The sequence below is a fragment of the Orbicella faveolata genome, unplaced genomic scaffold, assembly GCF_042242905.1.
Source record: "Orbicella faveolata isolate gen_17 unplaced genomic scaffold, um_ofav_v1 contig_24, whole genome shotgun sequence".
Classification (NCBI taxonomy): Eukaryota; Metazoa; Cnidaria; class Anthozoa; order Scleractinia; family Merulinidae; genus Orbicella; species Orbicella faveolata.
The window spans coordinates 31,880,744-31,894,233 of record NW_028301552.1 but is presented as its reverse complement, the minus strand read 5'-3'; the positions used below and the strand labels follow the sequence as shown (position 1 = coordinate 31,894,233).

The window sequence follows — 13,490 nt, the reverse complement described above, 5'->3', positions numbered from 1 at the left end:
TGGCGATTGTGCAACGACTACTAAATTTCTGAATCGATTAATGACCGGATTGGTTCGTTACCAGTTCCAACCGCACGAGTGCCATAGTAGATTCATTTCATGTTTACAATATTTCGGACATAACGAGTTTATTAGGAAGGAATGGAATTTACACGTTTATATAGTTCAAAGGAACGGACTTTTCGTTGATAGCTGACGAGAATGAGGATGCCTTTTCTCGGAAAGTATTTCTTAAAGAAGAAAGGAAAGGGATTGAAAGAAAAGCTACAGGGGAAATACAGAAAACGCGAGAACTCGACAGAGATTCTTGAGGGTACGTAACCAAATCCGCTTTTCTTCAGTAATTTTGTTTGCTAGAAGTTTATCCTTGTTATTGGGAGGGATCGTCTTCTTAGGTTGCGAATAATTCACAAGTGGCTCTGCAGATTTTTGTTTCGTCCTTTTTTTTTCGCACGTTTCCAACCATGTGTGTAAAGTAAGTTGTAACTCGATGTAAAAGTAAACTTACCGGAGGCAATTCAGATTCAAGTGTATTGCATACTCCAAATTGTTGTTTCAAGAAAATGGCGGTGATCCTTCCTTGTTTACCTCAGAAGATAGTGAGCCATTTAGATTTTTAAGCTGATATATGGGTATTTTAGGTGGCGCCCTTTTTTCAATTCAGGAATCTTGTTTTTTTTTTCCGCCACATTTAGACACGTTAATCCTCGCGCGCCCCATTGTAAATAATGGGATTTTTGAAAGGAATTGATTTATAACATGTACGCTGTGATGGACACATTGAATTCTTTGAATAGTATTTCTTTCTAAAATAACACCTGCTTCGCAAAAAATTATTGCATTAACATGAAAACACTGTAAAATAGTCATTTCAAATTTAAGTCAGTTAATCTTTAACTGGTGCTGACTCAACAATCTTTCTTGGTTTGGGATAATTTTCTTAAACCACAGCACTTAATAACTTTCATACCATGCTGTCAAGTGTTATCCTGTTACTCTGAGGGGTACGATCTGTCAGGAATTTTTGATGGTCCTCAAAAATTTCACTTGTTTGTTTAGAGCGAAATGTTCCAGAACTCCAGAAGTATTGTGTATCCAGTCTCCTTAATTCCTTGCCCTTTCCCCTCCATAAGATAATTATATGGTAAAAAACGTTTTACTGACACAAGTGTTTGATATTATTAACCTACACAGATATTATGCGAGAAACTTCATCGCTTGTTAATTACAATTAATGTTATGTTTAATATTGTCATATGATAAGAATTGATACTGTATGAATTGTGGAGCAGTCCATGTAAGTTCAACAATTATCAGTTTTTAAGGCACTGAAAAGTTCAATTTGAGTGTGGCAATCAATTTTCAAAAAATGCTGCAATCTCTGATTGTCTTTGATAGTAATATAATTACTTGATCAATTTTATTGTCATTATTTTCTTAGAACGTTTGAAGAGATGTACATCTACACCTTGCATTCAAGCAGTACTTTCCGAGGCAGAAATTTCTGAGACGTACATTGTGGACTGTCCTAACACTGAAAATGCCGGGATTTTAATGGTTACTCATGACAGTAATCCAAACAGCACACATGGCGCACATCAGTATCTTGAGGCAGATGCTGGTGATAGGGTCTCGCAGTCCAGCTATGAAAATAGCAGACACAATAATATGACTGATATTCTAGAGGCAGTTCAAAGGCTTCGATTGAATGAGTCTTGTCAGGGTTGTGCCACAGAACCGACACCCACAGAGGTGAAGAAAATTGGTTACCGACACCCACCACCTTATCCTGAACAAGTGGAGCAAACTATGCCAAGCCCCTTGGATAAGTATCGGCATCCACCACCCTACAGAGAGCCTGTAGATACCATGTCCACTTTTGATGGGCAAAGTTTCTATGCCCATAGAGGAAACATGGCTAATGACTATAGCTCCTTTTATGACCTTGAGGAATTAAACTACAGACACCCTCCATCTTACGGACATTTCAGGGCTCTTCCAGGGTCTTCCAGTGATAATTTTTCTCTGGACAGCAGAGCAGTTAATGGACCTCAAAATATGAAAGTGGACAAGAAAGTGAAGAGCAATTCCAATTTGAACCCAAATGGGTATAACTATCCACCGCATGTGCCAAAGAATGTATCAGATGTTTATGGTAACAAAGGACTTTACAGTGCATATGGTTCCAAGCCATTTTCCAGTGTACAGGACTCCTTCAGTTATGATCTGCCCTACGGTGATCCCTATATTTCGGAAGCTGGTTCACATAGATTTGGATTTTACACAGATCAAGGCACATCCAGTAACAATCAGTTTAGCGATAGTGGGAGTGATGTGTTTACTTCCTATGCAGAAAATCCTTGCCCTTCCAATTCGGGTGGAAGCCAGTCAGTCTATACACCACAGACACAATCTATGGCTAAACCACAAGGACCTGTTGCCATGCAGCAAGCAGGGTTAGGTGATCAGAAATTCTTTACTTCTGGAAACATGAATGACAAAAGGAATTTAGGTGTGTTACTTTCTTTTTTGAGATACATAGCAGTTGATTCTTATATATATTTTAATATTTAGTACACTCAGCAAATGAATAGTGGCTTTCATGCACTCTGAGCTGGGTTAATGTAAAGAAATGCAAAATATGATTTTTTTTCATTTTTAAGATTAGAATACTTTCAAAAACAAGAACTGAAAATGTTATTTGATTTGCATTTAGCATCTTTTGAGAGTTCTGAGCCAACAAGCAATTGAAAATTTGCAGTTGGGCTAAAAAATTGAGGCTTACTTCTGGTAAAATTAGGAACCCTTTCACATTAGTTATGTCAAAGGTTATGACATTTTTCATTGCGGAGCTAATTGACTGGGATGTGCTTTGAGTCTCCTAATTTACAAGGAAGGGAAGCAGGACGGAAAATGGCATAAGTCAGGTGATAAATGTACGGGAAGCAGGGAACAGGATACGTGAAGAGGGAAGCTCTTACCCCACTGTCCCCCCCCCCCCCCCCTTCCTACTGGTTACTTCAATCACTTGTGATTGAAAACTGCTTGTAAGCAACCACTAAACATTTTAACTGATCATACACAGGTCTGACTATATTTAACAGCTGAGAAACATGATTGATGCTTTCTTGTTTTCATAGTGTTTAATGGTGTTCACTTGAATCAATTGGACCTCTCTCTTCCTCCTGGATTTGAAGTGGCATGGACTCCAGATGGGAGAAAATATTACATAGAGTAAGTTAACAGACTGCTGGTGTCTAAGTTAGGAAAGGCCATCAAGGGCAGAAACAGATGGAGAAGTTTGGTTGAAGTGACCAGGACAAAGTAGTTGTGAGACTGCCCAAAGTGTAATTTGTCCAATGTACTCTCCTCATATTCCCCCCCCCCCCCCCCCCATTTTTCCAATGTTTTAACCATGTGACAGTGCTGACAAAGCCTGTTTCAACATTGATTGGAGGTAGGAGATGGAGTTGGCTATTCATGATAAAGGTGTTTTTTCTATCAAGGGAAGGTTGTATCTCTGTTCCAAAACCTCCCATGTGTAAAAATCTCTAAACAATTAATTTCTCCCTGATTGTGGGTTCTACAAGATGACAGATCTCATTACAAAGTGATTGGCACAGATAACAGAAAAAACCTTTCTATCATGATGGGGGGGGGGGGGGGGTGGGTGGTGAGTGGGGTTGTTGGTTGTATAATTATATAGATGTTGAGTTCTTTCTAATCATAAGGCAATTACAATAGATGTAAAGGACAAGCTTTTAACATTCTAGTAACCTCATATATTTCTGCACAACTAGTCCTAGCCTTGTGCAGCAAGGTTTATAACAGACCTAGCAACTACTGGCCACTTAATTAAGCTTAAACATGGTTTTCTGGTAGCTCTTTGTTAGAGTATCTGACTGGTGTGTGAGGTCATGGGTTTCACTCTTTCCGGGAGAACATGCAATTTTGTCGCAGATTACTTGAATCTTTCTCTTACAATGGCATCTACCAAGTTATGAAACATCCACCATCTTTCTTTCTTACTTGACCAAAATTATGTTGAGCTGTGTAGTGAATAAAGAAAAGACTTTTGTTTTCATTGTCACAGCTTTTTTTTTTTTCCTGTTAAGATGTATTTTATGGCAGGGTTCTTTGAGAGTGACACCCCTAACATCAAAATAATGTTAAGTTTTTAATGTGTTTGTATTTTTTATGTCTACTATGCATCTAAATCTTAACTTTTGTTTCTGTTTCAGTCACAACACAGAAAGTACAGACTGGTGTCATCCCCTTGAGAAAGCAGGTTCATATTTTATTAACATCATTTTGTATACATGTATGGTCTTCTGACAAGACAAGGAGCTTTACTCCATGACCACAACTGGTGAACTCTCTCTACATGGGAATACATGCACAGTCAGGGACCCTGCTTTATCAACTCCCCAAGGAAATAAATGCGAGGAACTTGAGATAAGCAAGTTCAAAATGATGGAGTCCTACTGCGCAAATTGATAGTGGAGAACTTCTATTAAGAGCAATCAAAATGTATCCTAAGGAGGTGTGAGAGAGACTAAAATCTTATTCGAGAGCATTTAATTAGTAACACTTTGAGCTGCTTGATACTACAGAAACAAGAATAAGGAACTAATCATTTTCTAACTTATATTCACCCTTACCTGACGAAAGAGGTACAGTAGCTGGACTGTAACACTGTATTTGATCTTGAAGCAAAAGGGTTTTTATTTTTAATTTAGTTATTATATTAAAACTCTTTTCTTTTCAGGTTTACCAGATGGCTGGGAGAAAATTGAATCTCCAAACTTTGGGGTTTACTATGTCAAGTAAGTAACTGATAACATAATATCTGAATAACATACTTTTTTTTAGGTTATGGTAAACAGTTAATGACTACTCCAGCCTAAACAGGGTTATGAACTGGCCTTTAGTCCAGCCGTAGGGAAGCATGGTGGCCTCATGTTAGTGCGGTCATCTCCAGATTTAGTAGGCGCAGTTTGAGCCCAAGACAGGGCCATTGCATTGTGTTCTTGAGCGAGACACTTAACTCTAACAGTACTACTCTTCACCTAGGCCCTGGTTGTTTGAAGACTGGATAACGCTATCCCCCAGATAAAGCACTATGCAGTCGATAAGTGTTAACAAAACAAACCACGCTATCCACTGGATAGTAATTTATCTGCTGGATAGTGTTATCCAGCTTTCAAACAACCAGGGCCAGGTGTCAGTTGAGGTGTATAAATGGTTACTGGTAAATTTAATACCAGGGTAACCCTGCGATGGACTAGCATGCCAGGCAGTTGCTTCATGCTACAGAAACTGGGATAAGCTCCAGCCTTATGGGCCACTTGGCTTGTATGTATGCAGACTTTACCCTTAGTCAAGCGACTAGTCTCTGAAAAGGCTGAAATACTTACTTCCTAACTGTAGCTCTCTCAGATGATAACTTTGTTATTTTTCTAGTCACAACTTAAAGGTAACGCAATATGAACATCCAGCCAAAACACAGTTCATCCAGCAACACCATCAGCAGGAAATAAGAACATCTGATAATGGGCGTCAAGAGTCCCAGGCCATCCCTGCACAGAACCCTTTAGTACCAGCAAATCCATACATTAGTGAAGGTAACCTATATGAATAGCTTTCAAGCAGATTTTTTGTGTGTTGAGAAGAGCGAAATACATGTAGTAGGACTCACATTTCTTTCAACCTTTACTTTACTAGCTGATAAAATCATAAGGGCTCGTAGCTTATAGGTATTGAAGGTATTGATTTTTTAAACTTGGCCATCTCCTCCAAACTTGTAATGGCACACACCCTGTTTTTGTTTTCCTTTTGTATAGTGACCACAATAACACACAAAATCAATGCAGTTTTACAGTTCAGAGAGTAAGCTGCGTAAAAAAAAAAGTGAGAATGGGAAAACTCTTCAACTAAAATGGTCTTGAGCTGTCTAGATTGATGATGTTAAACCAAATTCTCAAAACGCACACTACAGGAAATTTATATAATTAGTAATGAGAATTTTGCACTTCAAGCTAAAGAGAAGTGTTTAGTGACCTTATACTTGATGGGAACGTGAGTGCGGAACAAATGAGGGAACAGTTGAGCCCAAAGGCTCTGACTAAATTAGTCCCTTGTATTACATGTAACCAATTTTTTTCTCTTCAGAAATACCAGAATGGCTCCAAGTTTATGCCAAAGCTAGTCCAGAATATGACTGTTTCTTGAAGGTAACAATATTGCATTATATTTGTGAAAGAGTGAGTATATGCATGTTTACTTATTACTTTTCTGTTACCTTAGGGTTAATTCATTACATTAATTATTGCAATCTGCACGTCAGTCTGCACGCTATATGTGCCTTCTATTAAAACGCTCACTAGTTCTTCTCGTATCATTTCCAGTGGGACTTATTCCGTTACGCCGAGCTCGACTGTTGGCAGGCAATGCTGAAGCGTTTGTACAAGAAAGAAGTGGAGCAGGTTGTGATGCGACATGAGGAGTACAGGCAAGCGCTGCAGAGGGAATTTGAGCAGAAGCAAAAACTTCAAGAGGAGGAGCGAAGATTGAGCGACCAAGCTCTGGCAGATCTAGATGAGTTAGATAAAGAACTTGCCAAATACTAAGTCATCTACGGAGGAGTAAAATGCAGACGAAAGCGGTGAAACCACCGCCCCGGAAGAGCTAGATGTTTTATTTAATTTTCTGTATTCTGAACTTTCTAATTGGTTAGAATAGTCTAGCCGATCAGAGCAAACATACTGGTTCCCGCGCTTGGCATCGGTCACATGTTTTCCCGCGCTTAGCGCTGGTTGCACGTTTTTGCTTCAAGTTCTAGTGATGGTAACTGGTTTTGGTTATTCAAACCCAAGCAAAACACACACTCAAAAATACAAAATTGCATTTCAAAATTAAAGTAACGGAAAGTATTTCTCTACACGCATTATTACAGACGTCGGAACAATTCATGCCATCATTTCGCGGTCAGTTGTGCAGCAATTCCAAGATGAATACTGTGTGTTCACTCCTAGTGAGTGAATATGAAATGAAGGACAAAATCCATTACCATCAAATGCTAAGTGCTTCGTTTCAGGAAATTTTTGACGCTTCCACGCAAACCATTAGAAATGCATACCCGCCACTTTTTTCCCCAGAAAATTGCAAGAATAGACTCTATCATATAGCTTTTCGGTAATATAATGACCGCTACCTGGGTAACATATATGGGCTCCCAAGCCCGATATTGATATTTAAAAGTAAATTACATATAGAATATTCACTTGACTTAGATAGTCGCTAGACGTAAATCACAAACTTTAAATGTAGTTAAAATAAACCTTACTTATTCATAAAAGAAATCTACACTTTGTACTATTCTTTAAATAACGTTTTGATATTGCCAAATGTTACAAATGGTTCCAGGTCAGATAAAACCTGACCTTGAAAATTGTTTGAAATTTTGTAGTATATTAAATCAATCAATTTGTTACTCGGTTATAGTTGTTAATACCTGTAAATTTGTACGTTCTTTTTCTCAGTAAATCGAGGAAAAAACAAAATTTGCTTGTGCTTTCTCTTTTGTTGTGGTCGAATCAGTTGGCGATAGAAGTCTCTTTATCCTCTGTTAGTACAAATTTCCTGTTTTCGCTCTAAATCGGAAAAAGATAATTTTGCTTGTGCACTAAGAGAATACGAAGGTTAAAAGAGTCAATCCCCCATAGAGACCTTCCTAAGTAATCGCTCTTATAATATAATCCATCGAATATTTTCGCGCGCACGCGATTGGTCTAATTGTACAGGCGTCACGTGACTGAATATGTCCTAGCAATAACCGGGGAATATCTGAGTGATATTCCGAGGGATTTTTCCCAATTTTCAAAACTTGAACTCTCCTATTGAAGGAATAAACCTGTTAGCCGATTAAGCAGAACTAGGAAACACCAAAAAATCAATTTTTTTAACACAGTAAACGTTCTTAACGGTAAGCTAGCTGATCGTAAACGTTCGTCTGATTTGTGACTTGACGAGCTTATCACTGTTCAATTACACAAGCGTGTTGTAAAAAATACTTAACGATTCCCCCCCCCCCCCCCTCCCCCAATCTGACTTTGAATATATGCCCGGATATCTGTTCCTCAAAGCTCACAGTTTCCTCGAGCTACGTTGTCGGAAAACTGTTCGCTTCTCGTAACAGATTGTGTCCGCGGACAAATATCCGAGCATATTTTCGCGGGAAATGGAGACTATCGTTTATTTGTAGAAGTTAGATTTTAACATGATACCCAGTTCTTTCGCGGATCATGTTACTGCTTTTCATGAATGTTTCCGTAGAGGATAAAATTGTAAGTCACGCTGCTTGGGCTGTTCATGTGAGCAACATCCGCGTCACAGGATTAGCTTCTCCTTGACCGGAGTCAGCTTTCCTGAGCCAGGAATGATTTAAAAATAACCTGAAAGGGATTACCTAGAGAATAAGGACTATATGGGAGATTGACTCTAATAAAGTGAGAGAGATTACCTTGAGAATAAGGCCTATATGGGGGATTAAATCTCGTACCTTTCAGCCTCTCTTGTGTCCACCTGACCCTTTGCGCAAGCGCTTGAAATTTGAATTGACCAATCAGAATTCAGCAGGCAGAAAAACTACATGCACTGACGTCATATACACGAAATTAAAGGCATTGAAGTCGGGCACCTTTTCTTACTGGAGACGGTGTTAAACATTCACGATAATGGTCTATAATTTATGATCGAAATACGTTTCTCTCATACTGGTTAAGCTTCAGAACATCATAATGTATCGAGTTCACACGTTTGCTTGAAATTGCCGAACTCGATGAGTAAATTGATTGACAATCGATGTACATGTAAGCTTATTATTAAACTACGGCTGCATACGTGAATGCACACTAACAATTGCGCCTGTAATTTAAGGGTTTAGTCCGTTGTTTTGTAGTCCTTGGTATTCACCTCTGAAAATTATACTAAAACAAGTATCCACCTCAGGCTCAGTGAACATTGGTGAATATTCACCTCGACTTCGTCTCCGTGAATATTCACCAATGTTCACTTCGCCTTTGGCGAATAATTGTTAAATATATCCGTCTTCGTTATATGTTATCGTCTTTTTCACAGTTAACAGAGGGAAATGGTTATGAAACCCGGCAAACTTCAAAGAAGGTGTAAAACAATAAAAATGCAAGTGAAGAATGATCATCGCAGTAAATTTTCCAATTTAAGCAATTGGAAAGAAGAAGCCTGAAAAAATCAGGGCTTCAACGGGATTCGAACCCGTGACCTCCGCGATACCGGTGCGATGCTCTACCAACTGAGCTATGAAGCCACACATTGGGAGCGAGGTCAATTTATTGAGTTCATATCTTCCCGTGAGGAGTGAGAGGATGTGAAGTTTATATGAAATAATTCATATATGAACTGCGGTTGTAGATGATAGTGAAGAATGATCATCGCAGTAAATTTTCCAATTTAAGCAATTGGAAAGAAGCCAATTGCTTAAATTGGAAAATTTACTGCGATGATCATTCTTCACTATCATCTACAACCGCAGTTCATATATGAATTATTTCATATAAACTTCACATCCTCTCACTCCTCACGGGAAGATATGAACTCAATAAATTGACCTCGCTCCCAATGTGTGGCTTCATAGCTCAGTTGGTAGAGTATCGCACCGGTATCGCGGAGGTCACGGGTTCGAATCCCGTTGAAGCCCTGATTTTTTCAGGCTTCTTCTTTCCAATTGCTTAAATTGGAAAATTTACTGCGATGATCATTCTTCACTATCATCTACAACCGCAGTTCATATATGAATTATTTCATATAAACTTCACAATAAAAATGCAAGCAAGATATAAATTCCCAACCATATTTATTCGTTGTAATAATGGGCAAAAAGTTAATGGTAATGTTTTGAGAAATAGGTGTTGGGTCGTTCGAAATATAATATTGGAATATTTTATGTGTTTAAAAAATGTTGCATTTTCTTACCGTTGTTGATGTGTACACAGGTGCTGCGTTTCCTAGGAACTAGTTCTTCAGTGAAATATGTGTAAATTACTTGACCGTTGTTAAACTGGAAATGGTGCCATGTAAACTAACTATTTTGAAAATGTAGTGTCTACTCCAATAATTTGTAGCCAATTCTTGGTAGGATGTCTTGGTACATTCATGTTCTGCGAGCACCGTTGCTGCACTGCATGTTTTCGGTTTAGCTGCGTTGTCCAGCAACTCGTTTGTTTACTCGCGGGTGTCGATCGAGAAAATGAAGTAAAAATTGAAATCCGGATTTTGGAAGCGCTCTTTTTGGAATTAGTCGCGTTAGACTCCTTAACTTATTTTCAGTCTCCTGTCCAATTTTTCAGTCAAACCTTGCCCTTTTTACTGACCTTTTCAAGGAGTTTGATAACGATGTTTAAATTAATTTATTCCTAATTTACACTTCTACCCAAATAAAGAAAAGATTCCTAACAATAGCAGCGGCACCTCATTAGAGGATGTTTGTACCAAGAGCACGTCCAGTTAATGAGATGGATAGTTTTAACTGGAAATCCCGCCCACGAAGCTGGGAGGTTACAAACCTATTTCTTGTAACACTTATGTTGTGTGAAATATTTAACAACAACTTTTATCTTTTAACTTAGTGTTATCCTAAACTTTTAATCGGTAAGAACGAAGATTGTAACTTTTATATTGCTCACGTTACCTTATTTAGGTCAACCACTTAAGGATAGTCGGTTAAAATCACGGTAGAAAACGTTTTAGTCAACCTCGATAACCTCGAAGGAAAATATGCTAAGTAGCTTCGTGCGCAGTCGCAATAGAACCTTATTCGAACTGCGCATGACATTACGTTAGCCTAATTGACAGATTGACATTGATTTGATGGATGACGTGGTTGTCCCTTTAAAAGGAACGTGACGAGTTAGCTCCTTGTAGTTGTAGTAATTGCTGTAACCAGCCAAGAGCAACAAGTAAGAGAACGTTGTGAGTATTGTACCCAAGTCATCAATAGTGGGAATAAAAAGAGAAGCAACCAAACAAAGAGTGTTGGAGTGATCAGCTAATTTCCCCAAAGGTCGCTTCAACAAAGGGAACAAAGATGACAAGACTGATCTATGTTGGAAGGTCCACGACCATGCCAAATCTTTTGTTTTAAATTCATACATTATGCATGAGTACGGAACCAAAATGTTTCTATTGTTTTGTTCCTCGCTCCGTCATGATCAGAAGTGAACAGCAACTGTGTTTTGTGCGCAGTTAAGGCCAAAGAAGCGAACCAAAAAAAAAAACAAAACAAAAAAACCCTACAAAGCTTTACAAGTGCACCACTCCTTACCATTAACTATGGGTGGACTGTTGAAAGCTTCTAAAACCGCCGTCATGGGCTCAGCAACATGAATAAGCTTAGAGGGATATGTGTATTTTCCCTCATTTTTGTATTCGGTTATTTATCAAGTTTATCGTGGTTTAAATCTGTCTGGTTAGACACTACTGCGCCTGCAGACGACATCTTCATGGAAGAAAAGTGGTTTGGGATTCCTCCAGTAAGTGATCTTTTGGACGTTGACTTTTACATTCATCCAAAAGATTCTTCTGTTGTAGGAATTAAATTTCAAATGGAGAACGAAACTAGAAATCTTGCTGAAAAGCTTATTCAAGAACTGGACGATTCGTTCAAGAAAACTCCCGTAAATTTGAATTCAGTTGCTTCGCTTCCAGAAATCGCTTTGGCGACTGGTTCGTCGAGTAATCATTTTGAGGAATTGCTTGCACACATCAACAGAGTGCCTTTATTTTTTCCAAACAAAATTCTCATTGTGTATGACTTGGGCCTCAGCAAACAAGAAGTCAAAAAGCTTCGAAAAATATCGTTTGTGGAGTACAGGAAATTTAATTTTGTCAGGCACCCCAAGCACGTGGAAAACCTGCATACCTACGCGTGGAAGCCATTGATCGTCCAGCAGTTACTAAACCAATATGGCGGCGTGATGTGGATGGACTCCTCGATTATTTTGACTCAGAACATTACTTATTTACTGGAGCGAATGGTGAAACTGCAAACCGGTTTTCTGTTTTATCTTCCTGGTGCAGAACACTCCATCGTGTCGGCAACTCACCCACAAATGTTACAATATTTGCCAATGGCCGATCTTGAAGCCATGACAGACGAAATGAATCAAGGTGGAGGAATAATAATATTAAACACACCACAGGTTCTGAGAGATATTTTTCGTTGGATGCTTGTTTGCACTCTTCACAAGGAGTGCATTACTCCAAAGGGATCCAAGCGCTTTTGTGATTTCAAATTTCCAAAAGACCATTTTGGTAGTTGCCATCGTTACGATCAAGCCATGATGTCTATACTTGTGGCAAATGCTAACAATTATAACCAAGAAAGGTATCGTCTGAATGAAAAGGAATACCCTTGTGAAATCCAGAAGATGTAATTCAATTTCACACGTCCAAGTTATGTTAACTGATGTAGGCTTTTCTTAAATTAAGTTGGAAAAATTAATTTGTATCAAGAAATTCGCGGTCCTTTGTAGTTTTTCTTCCTGGTTCTAGTTAATAATTCACGTTTTGTAATTGGATACAATTGCAGGTTGCAAACAGGTAAAGCCTGGTTGTTTCATTGTTTAAAGCGAGTAAAAACTGTCTATCCTTAATTGTTGTTGATTCATCACTTTAAACCTGCGTAGACCAAACGAAATACTTTGCTATTTAGTCATGGCAGTTAATTTTCAGTAAATCGTCCCATTAAATAGAGAATATTTTAATAAAGGCGTTTTACTTTTTTTAGCACTGAAGCCTTACCATCTAGCCAATATCCGAATTCTTTAAAACTTTCAAACCACCATGAAATAGCAACGGACTAATATAATTAATTCTAACACGGCTCCGAGACTAAAGCAAAAGAAATCAATTTTTGATTACAGCACCTATGAAAAATACGCCATTTCTAAGTTGCCCTTTGCCTCTTTATCAAAACGAGTCTTCGTGCTTAATAACCATTGTAACCATTGTTATTGAAATGCGTTTTATCTTTAAGTTCCTTTTTCATGCAAATCAAGCTCAGTTTTGCACGAGGACTCTTTTTGAAACAGAGGCGAAAGGTAACTTGAAACTTAGACTTTTCATATATCGATAATGGTCAGGTAAAATAGTTTTTACCACTTTCATGGGCCGTTTTAAATCGGGCCCAATTGTTACCCCCTGGTCACATACATACATACATACATACATACTTTATTTGCAACTCCCCAAAGGGGCTTTTCAGTTACAAAAGGAATAAAAAAGATAAAAATACGTCAATTAAAATGAATAAACAAACTGGGTAAGGAGTCTAAAATTAATTACAGTATTAAAGATTTAAAAATTTACAAAGTCTAAAATTGAATATTAAGAATTTACATTATTAACAGTTAAAATATGTTTGGTCAAGTGTCCCTTAAAAGCTTTCACAGAAG

General features: G+C 38.2%; 2 protein-coding genes across 2 annotated transcripts; both read left to right on the top strand.

The window, feature by feature from the left end:
• The first annotated feature begins 50 nt into the window (after positions 1-50).
• Positions 51-7,562, top strand: LOC110064959 (uncharacterized). Its single transcript, XM_089291731.1, has 8 exons — positions 51-313; positions 1,442-2,512; positions 3,141-3,234; positions 4,242-4,288; positions 4,769-4,826; positions 5,464-5,624; positions 6,172-6,233; positions 6,408-7,562. Exons 1-8 carry the CDS (start codon positions 202-204, stop codon positions 6,627-6,629), a joined length of 1,827 nt encoding a protein of 608 aa, XP_089147857.1. The 5' UTR covers positions 51-201; the 3' UTR covers positions 6,630-7,562.
• A 1,084-nt stretch (positions 7,563-8,646) lies between these two features.
• LOC149111317 (uncharacterized) lies at positions 8,647-13,331 on the top strand. The gene is made up of 2 exons (XM_089292023.1): positions 8,647-9,183; positions 11,114-13,331. Exon 2 carries the CDS (start codon positions 11,418-11,420, stop codon positions 12,468-12,470), a length of 1,053 nt encoding a protein of 350 aa, XP_089148149.1. The 5' UTR covers positions 8,647-9,183; positions 11,114-11,417; the 3' UTR covers positions 12,471-13,331.
• Positions 13,332-13,490: the final 159 nt, after the last annotated feature.

Excerpts from the sequence above, each read along its gene's own strand:
- LOC110064959 (XM_089291731.1), top strand. The coding sequence starts at position 202 with ATGAGGATGCCTTTTCTCGGAAAGTATTTCTTAAAGAAGAAAGGAAAG. Across the intron at positions 4,827-5,463 it reads TTTGGGGTTTACTATGTCAA|TCACAACTTAAAGGTAACGC; the intron begins GTAAGTAACTGA and ends TTATTTTTCTAG. Across the intron at positions 5,625-6,171 it reads AAATCCATACATTAGTGAAG|AAATACCAGAATGGCTCCAA; the intron begins GTAACCTATATG and ends TTTTCTCTTCAG.
- LOC149111317 (XM_089292023.1), top strand. The coding sequence starts at position 11,418 with ATGAATAAGCTTAGAGGGATATGTGTATTTTCCCTCATTTTTGTATTC.